Source organism: Giardia intestinalis, chromosome 5, assembly GCF_000002435.2.
Source record: "Giardia intestinalis strain WB C6 chromosome 5, whole genome shotgun sequence".
In the NCBI taxonomy this organism is placed as follows: Eukaryota; Fornicata; order Diplomonadida; family Hexamitidae; genus Giardia; species Giardia duodenalis.
The window spans coordinates 1,008,225-1,032,343 of NC_051860.1; the positions used below are offsets into that span (position 1 = coordinate 1,008,225).

The 24,119-nt window shown below is 49.6% G+C and overlaps 8 protein-coding genes across 8 annotated transcripts; 3 read left to right on the plus strand and 5 right to left on the minus strand.

Annotated features, from left to right (window-relative positions):
• Positions 1-123: 123 nt before the first annotated feature.
• GL50803_0013109 (Ras-related protein) lies at positions 124-702 on the minus strand (the record flags this gene model as incomplete). Its single annotated transcript, XM_001704054.1, has 1 exon — positions 124-702. The coding sequence occupies one exon, from the start codon at positions 700-702 to the stop codon at positions 124-126; it is 579 nt and encodes a 192-aa protein (XP_001704106.1).
• Positions 703-758: 56 nt separating this feature from the next.
• GL50803_0015847 (uncharacterized protein) lies at positions 759-1,529 on the minus strand (the record flags this gene model as incomplete). The annotated part of the gene is made up of 1 exon (XM_001704055.1): positions 759-1,529. The coding sequence occupies one exon, from the start codon at positions 1,527-1,529 to the stop codon at positions 759-761; it is 771 nt and encodes a 256-aa protein (XP_001704107.1).
• A 349-nt stretch (positions 1,530-1,878) lies between these two features.
• Positions 1,879-2,202, plus strand: GL50803_002732 (uncharacterized protein; the record flags this gene model as incomplete). Its single annotated transcript, XM_001704057.1, has 1 exon — positions 1,879-2,202. The coding sequence occupies one exon, from the start codon at positions 1,879-1,881 to the stop codon at positions 2,200-2,202; it is 324 nt and encodes a 107-aa protein (XP_001704109.1).
• Positions 2,203-2,418: 216 nt separating this feature from the next.
• Positions 2,419-11,994, plus strand: GL50803_00113219 (uncharacterized protein; the record flags this gene model as incomplete). Its single annotated transcript, XM_001704058.1, has 1 exon — positions 2,419-11,994. The coding sequence occupies one exon, from the start codon at positions 2,419-2,421 to the stop codon at positions 11,992-11,994; it is 9,576 nt and encodes a 3,191-aa protein (XP_001704110.1).
• Positions 11,995-12,087: 93 nt separating this feature from the next.
• Positions 12,088-15,255, minus strand: GL50803_0015958 (Ankyrin repeat protein 1; the record flags this gene model as incomplete). Its single annotated transcript, XM_001704059.1, has 1 exon — positions 12,088-15,255. One exon carries the CDS (start codon positions 15,253-15,255, stop codon positions 12,088-12,090), a length of 3,168 nt encoding a protein of 1,055 aa, XP_001704111.1.
• An 883-nt stretch (positions 15,256-16,138) lies between these two features.
• Positions 16,139-17,305, minus strand: GL50803_00103373 (Alpha-7.1 giardin; the record flags this gene model as incomplete). Its single annotated transcript, XM_001704060.1, has 1 exon — positions 16,139-17,305. The coding sequence occupies one exon, from the start codon at positions 17,303-17,305 to the stop codon at positions 16,139-16,141; it is 1,167 nt and encodes a 388-aa protein (XP_001704112.1).
• Positions 17,306-17,469: 164 nt separating this feature from the next.
• Positions 17,470-18,156, minus strand: GL50803_0060184 (uncharacterized protein; the record flags this gene model as incomplete). The annotated part of the gene is made up of 1 exon (XM_038046197.1): positions 17,470-18,156. One exon carries the CDS (start codon positions 18,154-18,156, stop codon positions 17,470-17,472), a length of 687 nt encoding a protein of 228 aa, XP_037902169.1.
• Positions 18,157-19,755: 1,599 nt separating this feature from the next.
• GL50803_0014586 (VSP with INR) lies at positions 19,756-21,915 on the plus strand (the record flags this gene model as incomplete). The annotated part of the gene is made up of 1 exon (XM_001704061.2): positions 19,756-21,915. The coding sequence occupies one exon, from the start codon at positions 19,756-19,758 to the stop codon at positions 21,913-21,915; it is 2,160 nt and encodes a 719-aa protein (XP_001704113.2).
• Between the last annotated feature and the right edge of the window lie 2,204 nt (positions 21,916-24,119).

Here is a 24,119-nt window from a genome sequence, read left to right on the forward strand (position 1 = left end):
AAAGCGCAGGTGCCATCGGTTAATGATTAGTGTCTAGTGAATTGATTCTTCAACCCCTACCCTTTCCACTATCGAGTCGAAATATCATGCTTAGAACCTGGCTATGATAGTGGCTGGCATCAGCTAACAGTAGCACCGTGAAGAAGGAGGAGCTATCTCGAGGTCCTCAAGGGAAAGGACAGACTTCGGCATGCTGCTGGCCATCTTGCGAGCAATGATTGTGCTCATTTCAGCTATTACTTGATTGGTGCCAATTCCAGTGAGGCCACAAATGAAGAATATCGGAGAGTCATAGAGCGCAGCGAACGCCCGGGCCTCCTCATGAGTTACAGCAATCTTGTGATTCAGCTCTGCTAAGTCACACTTTGTCGCCACGAAAATAATAGAGAGATCCGGTTCCAGCCCAAGAACCTTCTGCACATACTGCGAGGCCGCCACAAAGCTTGGCCTGGAGACGAAATCGAAGACTACCAGACATATACATGCGCTCTTGTGCGCTAGAGACGAGACACCTCCCATATATTCGCCCTTCATTGTGTCCCACAATCGGATGCTCACGGTTTCGCTTCCGACACGCAGGCGCATACTGTGGATGTCTACGGTCTCGGTTGTATCTCTGGGTGGTCTGTTGTATGCAAGAGAATGAACAAGGGTGGTCTTCCCGCAGCCCGCCGACCCCACCACACTGACTTTGTACCGCATGGCTGTTAGGATTTTTTGTGTCTCAAGCGCCAAAGGGATTTACTAGCCGGGTTCGCCTAGACAATATTAGCACGGCAGCGGTCTTTTTCTGCAGCGGTGATCGTTTTCAGAAACTGTTCAAGGCTTTCTTGAGCATTGTTTGTGTGCCTCTTCTTTTCAATCTCCTCGCCGATCGCCTTAAGTTTAGAGCCAGCTTTGCCGAGCTCCTCGCCAGTGACCTTGCTGGCCGTGATAAGGCCCTGAAGGACTTCCCAGTCAAGGGTTTCCATTTGATTGCGTAGGCCAACGAAGCGCTTGTTGACGTCAGCAAGTTGCTCAGTGATTTCTTCGCTCTTCTTCTCGAGTCTTGCTTTCTCCTTAAGAGTGCTACTGGATGGCTCCGATCCGTCAAGCTTATGAGAAAGAGTCGTCATTGCCGTGTTGGTTTTGTGCTTGTCGCTGTCCAGCTTTGCCCGCTCCTTGAAGGACTTATCCATCGTTGCCTTGAGAGTCGCAAGTTCTTTAGTATTCTCTTTGTATGCGTCTTCTAGCTTTGAAATAGACTGGGCCTCAAACTGTTCTGAAAGCTTCTCTAAAGTTTGGCAAACGGAGCTGCAGCTGTCTGCTATAAAGTTCTCGCTGAACGGTAGGGTCTTTGGATGGGGTGCAACAGACGCGTCCACTAGCTTCTGGAAGTCCTTGGTATAGTGGTCAAGGGCGGCCTTAAACTCCTTCTGGAGATCGATGAGCCACTTACAGTTGGCTAGGCTATCGGCAATATGCGTTAGCCCCTCTCCTTCCTTATTCTCAAGGGCAGTCTCATATCCAAATGTCTGCTTGCTTGGCATTTTATTAATCAATTGTGGGTATGGCCAGTGCAGTACAGTACCGTTCAATCCTCTCTTGACAAAGGAGTTTCCCGGCAAAACACAATCTACCGGTTCGTTAGAGTTTATGCCTTGACGCTCTAATGCTTGATCTGATTACAGTAAATATTTGTGACGTACACTTTATAAGATATATGAAATCAATGGAGTTAAAGAAGTGAACTAAGAGGACTAGCCAGCATTCGGATTCTGAAGGGTCTCACAATACCAAAACTTGGCGGCTTGTTCCAGAATTATGTCCAATTGTAATTAAAATTACGACAAATGCGATAAAATATTGAAGACCTTTGTTTTCAAGACCTGGTGACAAATGTCCGAGTATCGTGACTACGTAGTCCGCTACAAGAAGCCAACTACAAACAATGCAAACAAGAAGCCGGCAGGAACTTACGACAAAGATCCCGGAGACAATGCATTCGGCCCCAAAGCTATCGAGTTTGAAGTGCGTCGCAACCTGGAGCGTGCACGTGCCGCGAAGGGCATGAACAGAAAGCAGCTAGCTGATGCAGCGTATATCAAGGAATCGCAGCTCGCAGCTTGGGAATCCGGCTCTGCTCCCATTCCTGATGCTGTCATTCCTAAGTTGGAGAAGGTCCTCGGTACAAAGCTAGTCCCAGAGAAGGATAAGAAGTAAGGGCTTGTGCATTGCTACTACTGAGTCTACTTGAGGGTGGATGCATCTACACTCTGACTTCGGCTTTGATCTTTCAGACACCTCAAAGGCTGTAACTGTGTAAACAGATGCGCTTTCTTGCAGAGATAACCCCTTACAAAGTCTGCCTATGAATGCCTTGTCCTTGCTCACATGTAACAGAACGGCTTAGTCAAGAGGCCATTGAATAATTAAACCATGAGAGGCTTCACGTTCAGCGTCGGCGGGGGCTGCCGGAATGCTCCTGTCGACTTTGGACCGTGTAGAGCAGGGACTTCCACGGTGATAGAGGTTCTCTTTAGCTCCACGCTCTCTGTAAGCGTTAACGTTAGCATCTCAAATTTGCCACGGCACATTGATGCTGTTCCCAAGCAATTTATTCTCAATCCCTCGAGCAAGATGAATGTGAAGTTCACATGGGTCTCAAAGGATACTAAATTTCAAATCCTCAACGAAACTCTGAATGTTGAAAGCCAGAAGTCAGTGCAGCACCTTGTGCTCTTGGGCTTAGCAACTGAGAAGGAACTGAACATCTTTTTTTCGGCATCCAATGAGAAGCTCTACTTTCGTATTTTGGGTCGGCCCGAGACTTTCTTTGTCCAATCTCCTATTTTTGAGGACACAGCGGGCAGCGAGGCCTTTATATCACGAACTGCTTTGGCTCAAAAAGGGACAGACCCATTTGTGCTACTCAGCGATAGGGCCATATATGATAAAGTACTACACCACGGCTCCAACATTCTCAACAACTTCACTAACTCACTCCTACACACCTCATACTTGGCTGGGTATGAAGTTTTTCAGGCAACCTTCTTGAGGGACACCCTCCCCAACATTCTTATGACTGCACACAGAAGATACAGCCAAGCGATACCGGCAATACGGCGTAAGATTACCTTTAGAGGAGACATTTCTGCCCCTCTCGATCAGCAATGTAGATCCATGCTATCGCTAGCTTTGGAGTCCATCGACGGGGCGATTTTCCGGTTAGTTTGCGATTGTTTGTATAGGCCCCAGCCCAATCTTTTCGCCCTCTTTGATTTGCCACAAGTGCGTATTGCAGACATCCTGCTCAAGTTGCAGCAATCAGAGATAGTGAAGCAGCTCTTCTGTAGGGGGTCAGCTGGGCTACAGAACAGAGCCCTCAGCATAGAAGATCAACGGGTGAATAAGACTCGGAACTGTAACCTCTTTATCGTAGTTCTCTGCTTTATCGATCTATCTCTCATAGTGTATAAAGCATCAGGAATACTCCGGCCCCTGCAGCACCACGTGGAAACTGTTGCAGCGACAGGAAAGCGTAGTAGTATAACGCAAGCAAGAACGTTGACAGAATTTCTCAACTCGTACTATACTATAATTGGCTCAACTGGGGGACTTAGCACAATTTTAAATGACCTAGGATTTAGTTGGTTCAATCAGTCGATAGAACAGCCTCACCCTATTTCCTCCATAAGCTCACCACTTAAGAATGAAAACATTGCTAACTTCAGGACTCTTCTCCCCCATCTGCTTCTCTATATGTCGAGGAAACGCGAGTACTGCCCAGGCGCATTAAAGATACCTGCAGAGACGTATGAAGAAATAATAGAAAATATGCGGATACTTATATCCTTCTGCTGGCCACACAAGCTTGTCCTCGAGGCATCGAAGGGACTCAACAAAAATTTGGCATCTCTCCCATCTTTGACGAAGACAATGCTGAATAAAATAATATTAACCATCATCAAGGAGAACCAAATGGCTGGACTTTTATGTTCAGAAAAGGTCTTCTTGGCCTGCCTCAATAGTACAGTGGAAACCTCTATGATTAGCATCTCCTGTCAGCAGATATTTAAAAGATTGAAGTACGTTTTCAACCCGTCTAATAGCCCTATTGTTCGAACGGTTGATCGTATGTACGACGAGTTCAGGCGTAAGCAGGAAGCATTGACTCGTTCCTCTGTTATGCTAAGCAATGCCAGCGTGCTGGATATCATCATATCCGGGTCACAGGCACACCCCTCCTTCACCGGAAAGAAGCATCGTACGCTTCTGGCCACCCTGGAGCGTCACCTCAGTTCCCACAGATATTCAGAATTTCTATTGCTTGCTTTGCAAATGGTCGCGTTAGTCCATGGATATGATCTAAACGGTGTAATATTTGACCCGCGGGATTGTGTCAACAACGGCCTTCTTTTGATAATGATAGCTCGTGTTATTCTTCCCACAGGAAGACGGATATTTCCAGGCAAGACGCTCTGGAAGTTTAACTTTGCAGGCACGTTGCAATCATCCATGGTATTATCCACGTACAGCGAACCAGAGTGTTACAACAATGATGATGTTAGTGAGCCTGAAGATGGGTTTAGTTGTTCTCTCCGTAAGAGTAGCACGACGGATCCTTCTGGCTGGGATGATACCAGGAGTTCTAAATTTGAGCGCTTCAGCTCCACGCGGATTGCCACTTTGTCTGAGAAAGAACCAACCCTTTCGCAAATCATCATGCAACAGCAAGAGCGCGATGGATATGTGAAGCCAGAGCATAATGTTCTCAGGCTCGCCGACTTCTATAGCTGCCACTTGGCGTTTATCTCTGCACTCGAGCGCTACGAAGAGCTACTACAAAAGTGGGACTATAGTCTCTCCCTTGAGGTTTTTGCTAACAGACACTCTATCCTTCGCGTTTTGCCCAGCTTCGTTTATTCTGATAACATCCGTGAACGGACGCGATATAGTTTTTCACTATTTAGATTGATTGATGCCTACACACGTAGTATGGGAAGCACACTTCCTAATACTAGCATGTTGTCATACTACGTATCAATTCTGTTTGTTACTGCACTTGTTTCCAATGATTATTGTCTGACAGGAGACATTAAATTAGAGCTTCTGCACATTTCACCTGAAGAACGCGACTATCAGAACCTTCTAAACAAATATGCAAAGAAGACAGAACAATACAGAATACGGACCCGTGTAGACCGCCGAATAGCAGCCATTCAAGCGTCATGCAGAGGCTTTCTTGCCAGACAGTACTACCGACGTGTTCGGTACAGCGCACTTGTCATCCAACACATGTGGCGTACAAAGCTTTATCACTTCGAAAAAGGCTACCTTCTTACGGCACAGGCTCGCCGAAATCTCTACTTACGAGCTCTTCTCACACATGAGTCACGCCCCCAGGATGATATATTTAATACTGAGCCTGGAAAAAGAGTCCTGAAGGCTGTTTTGTCCATTCAACGCTATGTCAAACAGAGAGCTCTTAGAAGAGTGATGCCTACAATTCAGATATATCTTGCAACAAAGCGACGTACCCTTGCAAGTCACACAACTATGCAGGCAGTTCGCGTCTTGCAGTACCACATGCTAGCATACAGTCTGCTATCCTTTCTTAGGCTTTTGGCGGATGCTGAGCGCATCTTTAAACTTTCATGGAGTGACGTAAAGCTGTTTTTGCCCACTGCTTTGCGTGGCTCACTCTCGTTGGCAGAGTCTTGTGATCTATTGGAGCTACAAATCACAGGTACTGCCACCTCTCCGAATACAAACAGATTTACTAACCTAGGATTTTCCACGCAATATTTGCACATAGGACCATACCTATCTATTTCACGCAGCAAAGCACAGCTCGAGGAGTACATAGCACGTATTTCTAGTGTGGGGACAGTGTTTCGCGCTAGTTACGCTGGGTATATAGTTAGAAGGACTCTGGCACTGATGCTCAGCAGGGCATCTTCTTATCCGCATCAGAGCATAAATCACAAACAGAGCATCTTTTATGGCGCGCGCTGGATGCAGTATCATCCTGCAGACGTTCTACATGTATTACTCAGTCGCCAGTATTCTGTGGAGAACAGAGAGTATGTTCTTAGCGCATACATAGCTGAATACCATGGTCTTCTATCGAGTGTGTTGCTCATTCAAGCATTTTTCAGGGGCACAAAGGAGCGACTTCGTGCCAGGGTTCTTCAGGCGATTGTTAGGCAGATGATAGGCACTTCCAATCTACAAGACATTACTGACTCTTTTTATATATTTGTCCTTCGTGAGGCAACAAGGAGTGTCGGTTTGTTAGAAGCTGAAGCACTAAAAAAGCTAGGTAAGCGTTTAACTGTGGATCAGTACATTCAGATGATAACTTTATTCATGGATACGCTCTTACTGCGAGTGTCTAGGATACAAGCAGCGTTTAGAGGATGCAAGTTACGGACTACGCTTTATCGAATTCGGTGTGCTTGTTGCAACGACTTTATACTCATGCGCTTTGCCATTTCCAACGACTTCAACTACTATGCGCTAGTTGATGCAGAGATGATAATTTTACGGTGCATGAGAAGACATCGCCAACGAGTCCTGGTTGCCAGGGCCATTCAAGCGGCTCCTTCTGCAGTAAAGCTGTTCATAGACGAAGCATCTCTTCGAGGCATCCAGACAATCGCTGATTTCAACGCTTATCAAGATAGGATACTTCGCGCAGCAACCCTTTTGCAATCTATGGTGCGCATGCTCATAACCATAAGGAACATTAATTGTGTCATGACGGTAAGCCCAATACTGCTCAGATATCCAATAATTTGTGATGGTCTGTTGCTACCAACCGTTATCTTTCGCGAGGTTATGCTCAAGCATGTTATTGACAATACTGTGCGTCTACAGAGCTGCGCACGAGGATATAGAGTTCGACTACGCCAACAACTGCTTCATTTACTTCTCGAGAAGATGCTTGGTATCACATGCTCAACCTCTTTTCATCATGATACTGCGTCGCGGATCAAGCAGATTGTAATCCGTCGACTAGATCTAGTTACGTGCAGCCCTAAGGATATTCTTGAGCATACCGATGGTGTTTCCAGGTCTGTGGTTATTCTCCAGGCTCACATCCGGGGATGGGTTGTGCGTAGAAACTATAGGGATGGTGTACTAGTTTCTGTGAGAATAATTCAAAGGGCAATAAAGACTTATCTACACAACTTATTTACTAAGCTGGTGAAAAAGCATGATACACTTTTGAATGACCTTCCACTTCTTATTTCTGTTGGTATAGTTAGCCAAGATATTGACGTAGGACTTCGTCGAGATATACCCTATCTTTCCGCTGGTAGCCTTGCTATGCTACAAGATACGTGTGACAGACTCTTATGCGCATTAGCTAGTTTTCGTGGAGTGGTTGTCAGGCTAAGGCTACGAAGGCTCAGGGATATATCTACGACACAGTGTATATTTAGAATGCTATGGCACCAAGCTTCTGTGCACGATCAGCTTCCACCGTCCGTTACCTCTACACTCAAGATTTACGGTTTACTAAATAGCAAATCCATCATTCTTCAGACATACATGCGTCGCCGCTTAGTGCACTTGAGACTAGGCTTAATACAGCACCTAACCAATAAGCTGGTGAATTTAGAGATGCAGTCACAGTCTTCTGTGGCGCGTTTCGTGAAGCAAACCGTTCTCTATGTTGCGTTGCAGGCGGGTCTTACTGATGCAGCCATTTTCGATGCACTCGATGCGACTACTGAAAGCATAACTCTCATCCAGCAAACTATCAGACGGAGAGTGCTTATACGGAATATAGGTCTATTGAAAATTATGCACCTAACATTCAGCAATCTGTCGCCTCTACCTTTTCACATGATAATTCAGTTTTTTAGAAACGTAGCAGCTGACCGTCTGCTGTGGACGATTCGCAGTAGAAAACGCTCCACTGCAATATTGTATATTATAGACAAGAGTTTGGAGCGTGTACAAGCCCGTGCTCTCAGTTATCTCGCTCTTCAGATGCAGCACACCTACAATCGTCTGGAATTGGATCCTATTCTTTACGATTTGTTGTGTGACCCCAACGTGCAAAGCAGTAGTGCGTTACAGAGGGCTTATGAAGAGTTAGATAGATCAACACGCATGATACAAGCCTGGCTTCGGGGGTGCAGGGCTCGCCGGCTAGTGTCCACTTGCCGGGCGACATTGCTTGCTCACTGCAGCCATGTTGATTCACGGTTACAGAGGATCCTACTCCACCATTTGCACAGGTGTGAAAATCAGCTAGAAAGCGTAGAGTCTGTTGTATTGACTTTGGTGAGTGCAGCGACTTGCATTCAGCGATACTATCGTGGCTGGTGTGTACGTTGGACTCTTAAACGCATTGCTCCATCACTAGCCTATTTAATGCTTAATAGAGGTTTTCTAAGGACTACAGACGCTTGTGCTAACTTCTATAATAGTATCCTCAAGGCAGTACAGATAATACAGCTACACGCGCGATTATTTCTGTGTGCGCAATCCTCGGTCCAACTGGCTCAAATCAACATGCTGCTGCAGAATGATGGCAGTGTTGATCTTCTGGACTATCTGTCCTCCAAAGACACCACTCGAAAGATCTCAAGCGAAGAATTATGGAGAAAGGCTCATGGTCTAAAAGAGTCCTTTACCTATCTGCAAGCATTCATTAGATGCTTTTTGGTACGAAAGTCGGTCCTTGCTTTCCGTTCCTTGTGTATTTACTTCGGGCTCAATAAGGTATGCCCTAGTCTGCTACTTGAGCTAGCTAGGAACGCGAGTGGCATGCTTTTCAGTGATACACGTGTCTTGTGTTACCCGTCTCGAGTTGAACCATCGCTTAAGTGGATCAGAATTGCTAGTGACATAATCCTACAGCGACTCGTACTTCACCAAAGAGGTGCCACCATTAGATTACTTAGAAGCTTCCCCCTTCCGGCCTGCTGTTACGTCCATAGGTATATTGATGGTACTAATCCGAGACTTATTCTCAGGCCGGATAAATGTGCAGACATTGCAGCCCAACTAATGCACTCTGCAACAGTAATTCAATCAATGTATAGAGGTTACGTCACGCGAAAAACGATAAAACATGTAGTAATGTCCTGCAAAGGAGACACTATTCTAGCACAAACGCTACTTGATAATATTTTCGTGGCGGCGTCAAAACTCTCTTCTAATGCCTCTTTAAAAGCACGCTCCATGATATTGTTTTCAGCTAGTGTGGATGTTGCCGAGCAGGTGCTAAGTTCAGCGGCTCTTGTAATTCAGCGCACGTTCAGACTTAGAATGAGGAACAAGAGACTTAGTATAGCACGGTTTTACGGAGAAAAGTACTTCTCTGTGGAAGATCTGAAGGGAAGAGACGCGTTCAGACACCGAGAGCTTGCTCTTCTACGTGGAGCCACTACTATCCAATACCATTATAGAAAATACTCCTTCTTGGCCCATCTGGCCCAGTATACTAAGGGAGATACACGGCTGATGTCCATTTTCTTATGGAACTTGCAGCAAAAGCAGTCATTAGACGGATTTACTGGCAACTTGGCTTATAAGCAGTGTCTCTTAAATATGCAGCTAGTAGGTGCCCTTCTCAGTTCTGCCGCAGTAACCATTCAAAAAAGGTGTAGAGGATACATGGTGCACAAGATTTATCTGACTCTCCAGCAATGCCAGAATATAGGAATTTATCCTTGGATGATACTGAATCTCTTGTCTACTGATGCTAGCAATAAGCTGATATACTCATGCATCACCGATAGCATCCATGTTGTGTCCACTCGTGTAGCTTGCATTCAGGCCTACGCACGAGGCTATATTCAACGAGCCTCTTCAGTCACAGTTGCTGCTGGATACAATCTATTTTTAACACAGCAGGAAAAATTATCTGGGCCAGCTGTTATCATGCGTGTGTGTCGCGCTATAGATGCCGCCGAAAAGCTTCTTTCTGCACATGCAAAGTCATACCTCATACGCACTAGACTCGATTGCCTTCGCAGATACTCTGCAGTTCCCCCGCCCGATCAGATTGATAGCATTCTAACAACGCGGATCAAATTTCAAAATTATTTACTGATTGTCGTGGCGACACTTACAATCCAGTGCCACAGTCGTGGCTTTCTCGCTGTATGTTCTCTACGTCAGGCCGTTCCTCGGGGAATGCAGCTTTATCTTCCGCAAGCCCTAATGACCATCCCGTCTAAGTGTGCTCTCTTAACCGATATTATTATTAACTTAATTGTGCATATCCAAACTAGTACACGAAGATATCTTGCTTCCAAGTCTATGGGCTATATACTGAAACACTTAGATAAGAAGACCTTCAACCTATTCTTCACAGCATCAGATCTACGACTTCCCAGTGCTGTTCTCGATAAGATTCAACTCATCTTGAGCAGCGCGTCGCTAATTGCCATCAGGGGGAGGGCATTTATCACCAGGAAAACATACCTCTATGTACAGATGTCCGGTTTATTAAAATTTCTTCCCGCTACCTTCGCCTACTCTCATTACAGTCGTGCCATCGAGTACATAAAAGATCTGTTTCATTGTATTCTTCTTATTCAGGCAGGAGCACGTGGATTCTTTGTGAGGCACAAGATAAAGACTATAAAGGAGGTAGTGTTAGAATATGGAGCTACACTTGATTCGCTTCTCCTTCAGCTTATCTGGGAGCGAACAGTTCCTAACCACTTCAATAGTGTGACGACATATTCTGATAGTTATTATGAAAGATTCGATGTAGGTAGTGCTAGTAATAATGCACTCTCAGTGTTCGACGCAGCAGCGCTTATAGCCCATTCGGCCATATTAATACAGAAGTACTTTAGAGGTTATGCAGCATACACAACTGCATCTTTGTGTAAGAAGTTCGGTATACACTTTACATGGAATGTTGACAAAGGATTTGGAGGAGGGGTCGTGGTTATACAATCTGCCATTAGAGGGTGGAATATACGAGTCATGCTCGCGAGCATGGACGTCTGGGAGCGGAGCCTTTTTCTATCTAAAGGAGCGCATTTACATCTTCACTGCCCCAGCCAGTTAGCTGTCTTTCGAGCCGAAATTAATGAGGCAGCGTTGACATTGGGAAGGATATGCAGAGGATTTATTATTAGATCAGAGTCAAGAGCGTTTAAGCATGCCCTGGGGAAGATAAGGCACAAGCCTACACGACGGGCTTTTAAGAGTACGCTTGAACCTCTTAGCATTCATCTGAACATAAAGGCTGCTATGCAGGAAGCAACAAGATTTTCTGCAGCATTGCATATACAGGCACATTATCGAGGAAATAAAGACCGCGCAAGCATTCCCCAAAGACTTTGGAGGAAGATACAGCACATACGTGAGCGGCTTGCCGACAGCTTAGCCCATGGAGACAAAACAAAAACAGTGGCAAAGCAAATACTAATACACAAAGCAATTCTTTTCAAAGCAGAGCATCCTCACAACAATCCGCGATCAGTAACGAAACTTAATTACTTTTGCAACCTATACTCCCCATCGGCGGGGTACATATTCAGTAGAGATTTCTGCGATATTATCATTGACGTAATAGGATCCACAATTACAACACCTGTGTTGCAGCAATACAATGTATTCAGAGATGGATGCTGCCTTATCACAAAAATGCTCACGTATAATCCACCTACATGCAAGTTTGATACATTGAACCTAGCAAATTTCCAGGAGCTTGTCAAAGTCTCCTCGCCTAAAGTACAACATGCATCCGCAAAAGTGCCGAGTCCTTATGCTCTAACACCAACCTCAATTAAACCCTCATTGATGCGGCTTCCTGATACTCTCATCAATGCAATAGACTTTAACCGAGAAGATGGAGATATATGCGCAGACGCAGAAGAGCTGCTATGTACAATTATGCGATGTGCTGAGCAGAGTGGTTATGATAAATCTTACTTCATTTCAGAGTGCGAAAAGCTGGAGGAGTTGCATGAAGCAGGTCTTTTGAAAAGCTCACTGGGGATTTGCTCATCAAAAATATGCGATGCATGATAGTATGTAGAACTTTCCTTTAGCTGCTACCAGTAGAAGCGAATATTCCTTGTATACTGGTACTTTATGAACTAGTTAAGAAGCACAGCGATGTCAGTGTGGTATACATAGAATCTCTAAGATTTTATTCTCCACGCTTCTATCACCATGCGATGCTTTGTCAACAGCATATCTTAGTGCCTTGTTCCCCTTATTATCCTGTATTAGGATCTCTCTGGCGTAGAGAAGCTCTACACATTCAGGGTGCCCATGCATACAAGCGTACATAAGTGCTGTCCGTCCTGCATTGTCCTGCATACCCCCTTCTTGATCTAATAGTAAACTAACTATTTCGTTACATCCAGCAGCCGCAGCACACATCAGTGCAGTTCGTCCTTGCGCATCTCTACACTTAGACTGGTATTTTGATAGGACTAATGCGGCATTCACATTGCAATGTTCTGCAGCGGACATAAGCTCTGTGAACGCGCACACACCTGCATTAGCAGAAGTAGAGTTGGCCAGTGGTTTTTCTACTGTACGTAGAAGCGCTGCAACGGCTGTATTACCGCAAGCTTCTGCAATGTCCAGCGCACGCATCCCGTCTTTTCGAAACATGCAGGCTTCGTCTTTGAGAAGAAGCTCAACCACATTTATAGAGTTATGCTCCGCAGCAACCATCAAGGCTGTTGTGCCATCGTATCTAGCCATTCCCGCGTAACGCATATGCTTATCCACCTTTTCAGAGTCGTTTTCTGCTGCTGCATGCATAAGTGGGGTAGTTCCGTCCGCTTCTATCTTCTCGTATAAATTGGACTGCAACATAGACGAGCCCGTTCGTGTTGTAGCTAGCATGGTTGTGGTCAAGATATCTGTGTAATGCATACTATCCTTGAAAGTTCCTTGGGCAGATGTAGTGGGAGCCCCTTGCTTTAGCACTTGCTGATCAAAGAAATTTCTGCCCACAGATTGCGTTGATGGAACTGGCTCCTGAGGTTCTGCTTCTGCTTTGAGCGCATCTAATGTGTGAACAGCTTCAGAGGGCACGCAAGAAGAGACAGGCTGGATACGCACACGTTCAGAGCTTGATGGTCTAGTAGTCGATAGAGTAGATTGGTCTAGGGCAGAAGTAAGATCCTCAGTCAGGCAACCTGTCTGCTCAAGCTTCGAGAGCCGTATTTTGCTATTAAGAATTTCGTTCATTAGTTGCTCGTTTTGCTTTCGACTCTCCAAAAGCTTTCCCCCTAAATCCTCACATCGTGAGAGAAGCACCCTGTACGCTGGATCCGCTAAATACCCACGCTCTTGAATATCTCTTAGAATACCAAGCTTTTCAGCATAGACGCTTTCGTTGTACCCACGCTTAATATTGTTCTGTTCCAGGCTAGCTGTCTTTTGCAAAAGGATGTCGTGCTTACATTGAAGGGAGGATAGCTCTGCCTTTACTAGCTGCAACTCAGCGCTTTTGTCTAGATCCATAGCTCTTTCTTCCAACTGGCGATGAAGGTCCCTAATTGTTGCATGAAGAGTGTCGATATTTTCAGTGTGCACTCGTTGTTCCAAAAGTTTAGATTCTATGTCGTGCAGACGATCTAGTTCTTTCTTCTGTTCTTCACGAATTTGTGAGCTAGCTTGCAAGACTTTGTGCAGACACGAAATCGTAAATAGGGCGTTAGAAATGCTTTCATTCCAATCCTTGTCTTCGTCCAGGTAGACAGAGTCAGACGTATCTTTATTTGCAGTCTCTATTTGAGTCTTGTAAATTGATAGCTCTCTAGATTTTGATAGTGCAAGAAGCTTTTGCTTTATGTTCTCGTAGTGCAGCTCCCGCTGGCTAGCGCGCTTTAGCTGTTCGTGCGAGGTCTTCAGTCGTTCCACGAGCTCCTTTACTTGACTTTCCAGAGCTTCTGTCGTTTTAGAGCTTCTATGTCGACGTCGTGTCGATGTCAGTGACGTCTGAGTGACATTTAGACTGTGCATAGTACTCTGATAAAGACTATGCTCATCTACGTGCGGTACACAGGGCTGGTGTGAATTAATCACTGAACCAGTTAAGGTAGATAGGTCACAATCAGTGATGTTATCTGGCAAACATTGTTGGTTGGGAATCGACATGTTTGATTGAGTTTGTAGCTGAACAAGTTGTTGCTTATAGTCTTCAACGGATTGCTTTAGCTGAGCTATAACCGTATCTTTTTCAGTAATAATGGACTCGTAATCCGATAAAGCAGTGACAAGCCGCAAATTCTCTTGCTTAAAAAGCTCCAATGTATTATCTGTCTGGATGTCTGATTGAATGGAACGCTCACAGACATCAATCAACATACTTGTTTGTGTCTCACAGTCAGCCTTTCCTCGCGAGTTCACAGAATAGTGTGGTGGATGTTTCCTCTTGATCTGTTGGGAACTCAGAGAAGCCTGATGCAAAATGTGTTGTCCTAAAGAATTCAAGGATGGCCTTGCTTGAGAATATGAAAAGGAGCTAGAATGCAAAGGCACCTCACGGATTTTGGGGCTCTCTTTTCTATACGAAGCCGGCCTAACTGGGTGAGTACCTTTGGAACCAGAGCTTGCCAAACTCTCGGGGTCGAGGCGCCGTACAGAAATGGCTCCCAGTTCAGAATTAAAAGAGCTCACAGGTGTGCTTAAGCGGGGGTCGGTGAAACTGGGAACAGCTGACAGTAACTTATCTACTTCATTGGACAAATCGTCCATACTGCTATAGTACCGCTGCGACGCATCATCGTATAGGCTCTGCAAGAAGGCTAACGTTTCCTTATTCTTGCAGCACTCCATGGCTTTGGCAACGGTTTTCCTATCTGGAGAAAGCAATCTACGCAAAACACTCACTGATTCTAGACTGCCAGCTATAGCGGCCTGATCCAGGACAGTATGACCAGTTCCATCACTGCAGTCATGAATATACTGGTGAAGAATTGGCAAGACCCCGGCTGATCCACTACGCGCTGCTACATGCAGTGCTGTAAGCCCATCTGGAGATAAAATATCATACTCTGCTGCCACAAGAAGTTCGCAGCACTTGACATGATTGTTGGATGCAGCAAGCAACAATGCTGTCTCTCCGCGCCTGTTAATATGCCGTGCTTCCGGTTCTAGCAGAATTTCAACCAAATCTGAATGACCATTCCTGGCTGCTTTAATAAGTGCAGTTGAGCCTTCACTATCAACAGACCCTGCGAACTTATGCAAATGAGAGATGACGCTATCCACATGTCCTCTCTCTGCTGCCTGAAACCATGCTGCGGAGGTGGTTATTGGCATTTTTGATTTAGGGAAGGATCGGCAGGTTGAGTTTCAACGCTCTGCTTTTTGCCTCAGTGATTTTACCGTGCGATTAATCTACTCTGCACAGTTAGCTAGTGGTACATTAATGTAGGTTTATCTGATTTCCTAGAAGATAGGATTCTATTGACCTCGAATAAACTGATAGCAAGGTTGACTCCTTCAGGTCATAATAGTCTACGTGTCATAAGGATGTGTCAGCTATGCACTCATAGATTGCTGAGCAATACATATGACACCAGACAGACATCTTTACACACCCTTTAGTCGGGTTGTCAGCTATTAACAAGATCAATCTCTAAGTAAATACGATTATGTACTTACTACCATTATACGCTACATTGCTACTAGGTGCACAATACGTTATCTATGAGTGGATTCAGTCCTTGACAATATTGAAATTCAGATACAGTAGCAGTTGCCACACGCAGTCGTAGGATCGTGATTACCCTAGATACAACAATGTGCTTGTCAAATTACTGGCTCTTCTCACAGAAATGACTTGTTGGATGTTGAGCTTGTTATCTGCGCGACAAAGTTAGGTTAGTGGAAATAACACTAGCGCAATTAATGATCCCAGCGATATCTAAGCGCATTAATGAGTAGAAACAAGCCACTTTAGCCATTACCTAGGCTTAAACCCTTTATTCTAGGGCTCCCAGGCGAGACGTGCTGATACAGAGCTTACCTTAAAGTAAACATGGTTAGGTATTTTACAACGGCTTCAACAGATATGTAGAAAGCAATAGTTTAATTCTATTACTTTAATCTATTCGTACCATTTCAAACTCCGACCGTAGCCGATGAATATCTCACCAGCAAACAGACAGAGTCCAGAGCATGAGAGGAAGATTCACTAGGGTTACATGACGTGCCAGAGGACGCAGCAGGCCTCGGCGAGGTTCTTGGACATCGTGGCTCGGATGTCCTTGGCTAAGTTGCCGTAGTGGGCGTAGAGGACCTTGCACTGCTCCGCCTGATCGTAGAGCATCCCGGTGATGCGGCAGCAGCGGTCGGTGTCGCCCTTCTTCTGGCAAGCCAGGCTCAGGAGGTAGGCGGCGCCTCGGGCGGGGCAGTGGAGCGTCGCGTTGCAGCAGCAGAGCGCGAGCTCGTCGTCGCCCTTGTAGGCCTCGATGAGGGCCTGCTCGATCGTCTTCTTGGCGATGCTCTCGAACGCCTCGGAGATCTGCTTCCACTCGCTGGGGACGGTCGTGCCGAGGAGGCGGATGACCGTGTCCGTGTCCGGGTGCTTGACGCCGATCAGCGCGGCCTTCAGGGCCTCTGCATCACCCTGGGCGTTGTTGCGGGCAGACCTGCAGAAGGCAAGCCAGGAGTTCACCATGCGGGCCCAGACGGTCTTGGAGCCGATCTCCTTCCTGAGCGTGGACTCGAAGTCGTCCCCGAAGAGCTGGTGGTACCTGTCCTTGACCCTTGCGTAGACCTCGGGGGTCGTCGTCAGGAGCGCGTCCGTGAGGCACCTCTCGTCGTTCCCGCCCTTGAAGGCCTTCTTGATCAGCTTGCAGCGGACGTCGATCTCGTCGTCGAGGACGATCATCATGAGGTCCTTGTAGTCCCCGTTCTTGAACAAGGCGTCGAGGTACTCGGAGGCCGTCTTCCCGTTGGCCGCCCTGAACGCGGCGTAGATCTCGGCGCGCTGCCTGTCGTCGAAGTCGGCGACGCTCCTCGCAAGCCCGTCCATGTCCTTGGCGTCGATGAGCGCCTTGATCTCGGTAGCCTTTGCCGCAGCCATTTTTAATTTTGCCGAGCTGTTTCTCGCCGCATGCGGACGGCAGAGGTCGGGCCAGTAGATGGAGCGCCCCTTATCGCACCGGGCTGTGGTGCGTGGACGGGGCGAGTATGTCAATCCTGCTCGGGTGCATGCTGCGACAGTCGAAGACGAGGGTCTATGTTTCCACACATAAGGGAAGCAACAATTGAGTGCTGCAGCGCGCCCGGCCGCCTGTGCCGTGGCACCCCTGAGAAGGTGCTGCCCGACGATCATGGCCAGCCCGTAGGCTAGTCGACACATCGTGGAAGCAACAGAACGTGAGAAGCATGAAAGGCCGGTCCATGGCACGAACCAGGATGCAGATGCTCCGTGCATCGGGGGATGGCACGCTGGCCTCGCGGCGGCAGAGCCGTCATCTGATCACTCATTTACTCTCCGCTTCACCGGGGCGGGGTTGTCCCCTGCTACCTGACCAGGTCCTCCATGCGAGCCACCGCCGCCCCGGACAAGCCACTCCCCCCATGCACCGGCCGAGATCCAGAATCCGAAATCAGAAGGTCAGATGTCGTCCAGCTCCGACGGGGAGGATTGTGCCTCCTCCTCCAGGGTGGTAACGAATGCAGATGAGCGTCCGAGGCTGGTGGTGGGATCAGCCTCTCACACGCTAAGCTGACGCTCACCAGGATCATTGCCCGCTGGTCGAGATGGACCCACACGTGACCCATGTAAATCCCTCGACAAGAAATAGGAGTTGGGGTGCTTGGCTGGCAGAGGTGGACTGATCCTGCCCGCACCGGAGAGTAGTGGCCTGGGCCACCTGCCGGGTGTCTGCCACAGCAGTTGGCAGTGCCTGACACCCTCGAGTAGACAGGTGTCGTCTGCCGAGCAAGCCGACTTCGGTGAGCCAGTCCTAATCGCTCTTGGTGCCTCAGACGACGCCTCTCAGAGAGGTGGCCCTGGACCGACGCCTCGACAGACCGAAGCATCACCCCAAGTGTGTTGTGCAGTGCAGATGGAGCCCACACGTCACTGAGCCAGACACACTGCACAGAATGAGCGTCGACACGGTCTCGTGCTGGGTGACGGAGCACCTGCAAGAGCGCCCTGCGATCCATGAGCAGAGGGCCATACTTCTCCCCGACACAACACATGGGAGTACTCCATCGACATCCACGAATGCGTACCACAACCTCAAGATGGAGGCGTACGTGGAGCGCACCCTCCGATCATACTCGAGACTGATGGTATAATCCACGAGGAGACGAAGAGGCACCCGAGGAACGGGGTAGACACCCGGGGTCGTGGCGTGCGATCTTCGTCATGGAGCACCAGGGCCCGGGCCACGTGGAGACCAGATCGCCGCGACAAACGCAAGGCCCTGAATAACGGGTGCCCACCAGTGCCAGACGATAGTTGACCCCGATGGGCCAGAGGAAGGGGGAACCCTAGAGGTAACGTGAGGAGCAGCGGCTTCCGGGGGACGGGGCACAGAGTCTTCTCCTGTCGGGATCGAGGGCATCTGATCTTCGGACTCTGGATTTTGATCTCAGCTGGTACACGAGCGAGAGATACCCGCTTGCCCAGGACGGCAGTGGCTCGCACGGGAAATCACTCAGGTAGCGGGTGAGCCGTCATCTGAGCTCCCGGTCGACAGACTGCCTGGCCAGTACTGATATTATATGCCGCCCCATACATTATGCATTGAGAGAGTGGTACTGCACGAGGACGCAGTGGGGCGTCTTCTTCCTTGCTCTGGAGCCAACACCTGTTCACTGTGAGGGCGCGGATGCTCAGAGCTTCCAGGGTCGTCTACATGTGCTGGTGAGACCGGGCGGGTAGCCTTCTGGCATTAGAGGCCTGCACAGGCCAACAGGTCCCCTCCTTTGGTTCATGAGCCATGCACCGACGCTTTTCGAGAGGCGACCCGCTCCAAGCCAGGGAACTGCGGCGGAGCGTCCTTGTAGCCTGTTTGCTGAGGCGCTTCTTATCCCCATGATCACAGAGCTAGAGAAGGCAAGCCATACTCCCCGCTCGAAGCTCTGGGGGTAGAACACCAGTCACCAGACATGGCCACGGCCACAGCTGTTCTGGCGCCTATTCTATGGGCGCCGCCACACATGTCCTCGCTCTGTGCGCAGTAGCGGCCCAGTACACAAGGGCCTAAAGTAGGAATGCCCCAGAGACTGCCGAGATAGCTCTTGGGGTCCTGTCTTCGGGTCCATCTCTGTCTTGATACTAGTGATGCTAGGGACAGAGCCGAGGAGGAAGCGCTTTACTGGGCTTGCTTCATCTTCTGATTTTTTCGGGTCTTGAGGAGTTGATCAAGCAGCAATAGACCGCGCCAACGAGCGAGCATCGCAGCGTCTGGCAGTAAGCAGCTCCAGCCCCTGACGCGTCTACTATCGGGTGGCCCGCCGCTCTCAAGTATTTGCAGCAACGACAGCAATAGGCAATCGCCGGCCTCTTTCGCGCGCACACCCTAGAGTGGCTTCTCAGAGGCACCCTCTGCGGCGTCCTTGCGCAGCAGTGGGCAGGGTCTCGGCAAGCTCTGCCTGCTAGGACGGTCGGGGCGTCTTCTCGGAGACTGATGGCCAGCTACCGTGGACACGCAGGAAGTCGTCTGTAGTGGTCTAAGCATCGGTATCGAACTCCACGTTAGAAGTCACCGCTTAGCGGGCCGGAACCGTGAGAGAGGGCCCCGCAAATGCATGTTGTTCCGCCCCACAACCCGCCATCGGTTGGCAGCCTTAATGTTCGGCAGATTTTTGCTCGCGGGCGCCATTCTTCAGCTGGCACGGGCTGCGTGTGAAGAGGACAAAACCTCAACTGATGGAAAGTGTAAAACATGCGGGGTCACCATCGGCCAAGACACTTGGTGCTCAGTTTGCATAGGAGAAAACTATGCGCCCATCAACGGAACATGCGCCGATATAACAACTGACTCTGTGGGCTCTGTCTTTTGCACCCAAAAGGCCGGCGGCGTTTGTACACAGTGTGCTGGGAACTCCTTTATGTTTGCAGGCGGCTGCTATTCCTCTTCGGAGGGTCTTCCCGGTTATAACTTGTGCTTACGATCTGCTGGCAATGGCGTATGCGCAGAGGCTGCCCCAGGGTACTTCATTCCAGGCGAGACGGCTGCCACCAAGCCGTCGGTTATATCATGCAGCGACAAAACTGGACTGCTTATTACAGCACATACTTATAAGGGAGTGGAATTTTGTGAAGAGTGCAGCGGCTCGGAGCTGACCAGTGGCCAAGATGGAACCGCTAAGTGCACCAAGTGTGGAGCCAGCAAGTATCTCAAGGATAATGCGTGCGTGGACAACGCCGAGGCGTGCGGGAAGGGATACTTTGGTAAGCCAGATGCAGCAGCGGGTAATAAGTGCATTGCTTGTACAGATCAGTCCGACGGTGGCACGGCTGGGTGCGCCGAGTGCATGTATGACTCTAACACAAGGAAGGCCATTTGCACAAAATGCACCACCGATTACCTCAGAAAGAAAGCAGATGGCACCACAGAGTGTGTGGCGGCGAATGAGTGCGACGATACTCAGAAAGGCTTTTATAAGGTGGTCGACTCCACAAATGGAAATAAGTGTGTATCGTGTGCCGACGGAGCCGGGCTCGCTGTCGGGACCGATGGGGCTTGGAAGGGTGTCGACGGATGTGCCAAGTGTATCAAGCCGGCAGATATAAACACACCCACAAAGTGCGACGAGTGCAAGCCGGGATATGAGATAAGTACAGACAAAACAAAATGCACAAGCACTGCACCACCGGACTGTCCAATCGAGAATTGCAAAGTGTGCTCCGAGGATAAGAGAGCCTGCGAGGAGTGCAATAGCAACAATTATCTTACCCCAACAAGAATGTGCATAGATGACTGTAAAAAGATTGGAAACTACTATTATACCAGCAATGCTAACAATAAGCTGATCTGCAAGGAATGTGCTGTGGCTAATTGCAAGGAATGCGAGAACACTGGGACTTGTAAGACGTGTGACGATGGATTTTACAAGAGTAGCGAAGAATGCAAGGCATGCGACTCCAACTGCAAAACATGTAATGGAGGAACTAGTGCCGATTGTACCAAGTGTCTTAGCGGAGCGGTACTCAAATATGGGAATGATGGCACTAAAGGCACATGCGGAGCTGGATGCGCAACGGGCACAGGAGCAGGAGCATGCAAGACGTGCGGCCTAATTATTGACGGGACGAGCTATTGCTCAGAGTGTGCTGTCGAGACAGAATACCCCCAGGGTGGCGTCTGTAGCTCAACAACTGTCCGTGCTGCAGCCACTTGTAAGGCTGGAAGCGTTGCCAAGGGTATGTGTAATTCATGCACCAACGGATTCCTTCGTATGAATGGAGGCTGTTATGAGACAACCAAGTTCCCTGGAAAGAGCGTCTGTGAGGAAGCAGCATCGGCTGGGGATACCTGCCAAAAAGAGGCCCCAGGCTATCATCTTAATAACAATGACCTTGTGACTTGCTCGCCTGGATGTAAGACGTGCACTAGTAACACTGTGTGTACTGCATGCATGGAGGGATATGTGAAAACTAGCGATTCGTGCGCAAAGTGTGCCGCTGGTTGTGCTACATGTACAGGGTCCACCACAGCTTGCGACACTTGCAGCACTGGGTACTACAAATCTGGGACTACCTGTGTGTCTTGCACGGAAAGCAACAGTGATAAGACTATCACCGGCGTCGCCAACTGCGCTAGCTGCGCTCCTCCACTCAACAATAAAGGGTCTGTCCTCTGCTACCTCATAAAGGATAGCGGTAGCACCAACAAAAGTGGTCTCAGCGCGGGCGCCATCGCGGGCATCTCCGTCGCAGTCATCATTGTTGTCGGCGGTCTTGTTGGGTTCCTCTGCTGGTGGTTTATGTGCAGAGGAAAAGCGTAGATGTACTTAGGTAGTAAATACGTCACTGTATAAGCCTATCACTCCTGTTTCCAGGGCCTCGCCTGTAGGTGCATTCAAGGATCTCACGGGCAATTCTTATTCAATTTCTGGCCGTCCGGAGATGAGGGTTGGTTTTGGATAACATAACGAGAGAGTCCTCTCCAGTGATATATCCAGAGCCTAGCGCCTTCCCTGGTCGCTCTGTGGGTGTGTGCTCAGACCGAATGCGTACTTCGGTCCTTTCGGGGTTCAGGCCTTCTTACGGACTCTCTGGTCCACCAGTGGCGCCTCTTCTTGGTCTTCCTTCGTGGCGGGTGAAGCTCCGGTCGCTGTCTTTTTTAGATGCCCCGTCCGCCAGGGGCTGCCATCGGGCTCTCCGCTGGCTGGGCCCTCGGTGTCCGGGCAGCTGTGGCTCGAGTCAGTGCTCCCACGGTCGCGGTCACGTAGGTCTCAGTGGGCCGGCTGGTGGGTGAGGCAGGGGTATGGGGCGGTGAGGCTGGTGGGGACTGGTGGGGGCTGAGGTGGGGGGTGTCTGTATGTGCCTCTGGTCCCTCGATAGACTGGGGTGATCATAGCTGTGGTGACTGGGGGCTGTCCATCTGTGACTCACCCCTCTGTGTGCTCGTGGTCTGTGAGTGCCTCCACCCAGACAACCCTCAGGAGCCGTGCACACCAGACAGAGAGGATGACCAAGGGGAGTCAAGTATCCCTGCCATGAGGGTGCACAGCAGCCAGCCTGGGCTGCATGGCCTGCTCAAGCGATGTAGTGACAGACGACTCCCTCTGACAGCGACCCTGGTGACTGCACTGGTCTGCTCTCGAGGCTGAGTGGCAGTGTGCACAGACGGACCTGAGTCCAGGAGGGCCATCCACACACGGACAGACTGTGTGGACCCAGAGAGGACTGGAGTCTGCTCGGGACACGCTGACTGTAGACCTCATGCGAGAGCCCCAGACAGCCACCCGAGAGGCAGTGACAGACACGGGCACCAGAGATCCCTAGCCAGACACATTGCTATGCTCATCCACAGGGGCATCAGAGGGCCAGGTGGAGTCACCCTCACAGTCAGGGCCTGGTAGGAAGCCAGAGGACTCACGCAGCACAGCAGAGCAGGCCCAAGGGAGGCACACTCCAGGCAGGTGAGCAGTGGCAGAGCCCTGACAGCTGCCAGCCCCCATGACACCCAGGCAGGCACGACTCACCGAAGACTCTGCTGGCCTCGACTGCCTCTATCAATGACCCGAGGGGGCAGCAGCCAGAGGAGTGAGGAGGCCTTCGGATGACACAAGAGGCCCGGCTGTCCAGCAGACGATGGAGCACAGGTGGCCTCTGAGCACCACAAAGGCACAGGAGCCGACCATCAGAGTGATGCCCGATCACAGAGACGACCACGAGCACCCTCCACCGCACTCTGAGGGGCTGTCGATCATTCCACTGCCTCTCATAGCAGACCTCCTTGAGGGCAGTGCAGTGAGTGACTCAGCTCATGCAGGAGGGTGCACGCCTCCCTCAGTATAGGGTGCCCCGACTCTCCCCGAGAAGTCATCAGAGCCACGAGGAGGGGTCAAGGTCCTGGTGGACCACATCGGGAACTCCTCGAGGGCACAGCAGGTGAGGTATGGGTAACCATCAGCGTGCTCCTCTCTGCATGATAGAGCATCCTGAGACCAAGGAGGATCACCTCTGCCTACGGACGACACACAGCGCTCCACAACGAGGACCCACCAGGAGCAGCACAGCTGACCACGGAGACAGTGCAGTCACTGGTGCCCCACCATGCCAGTCTTCTGAGCCATCACACTAGAGGCACGAGAGAACCCCATCCCATCCACAGGGTCATCCACACCCCTGCTGGTCCCAGGTGAACTACCCTCGTCGAGGCACCGGACAGGGCATGCCAGGGGGCTCAGCAGACACGCACAGAGCAACAGGAGAGGCTGCGATGGCCTGCCTCAGTCCTCACGTACCGGCCAGGCAGAGAGGCAGTACTGCCCGAGGCATGCAGGGGCCAGGGAGGCACTCAGTCAGGGGGACACGACACGATCGTCGGTGCCTGTGTCTTGGAGTGCAACGAAGGCTGGGGATCAGACACAACCACCTTAGCAAACAGAGCGGGGATCACCCCAATGACCCACCGAACCCAGGGGCACATACAGACACCCCCCACCTCAGCCCCCACCAGTCCCCACCAGCCTCACCGCCC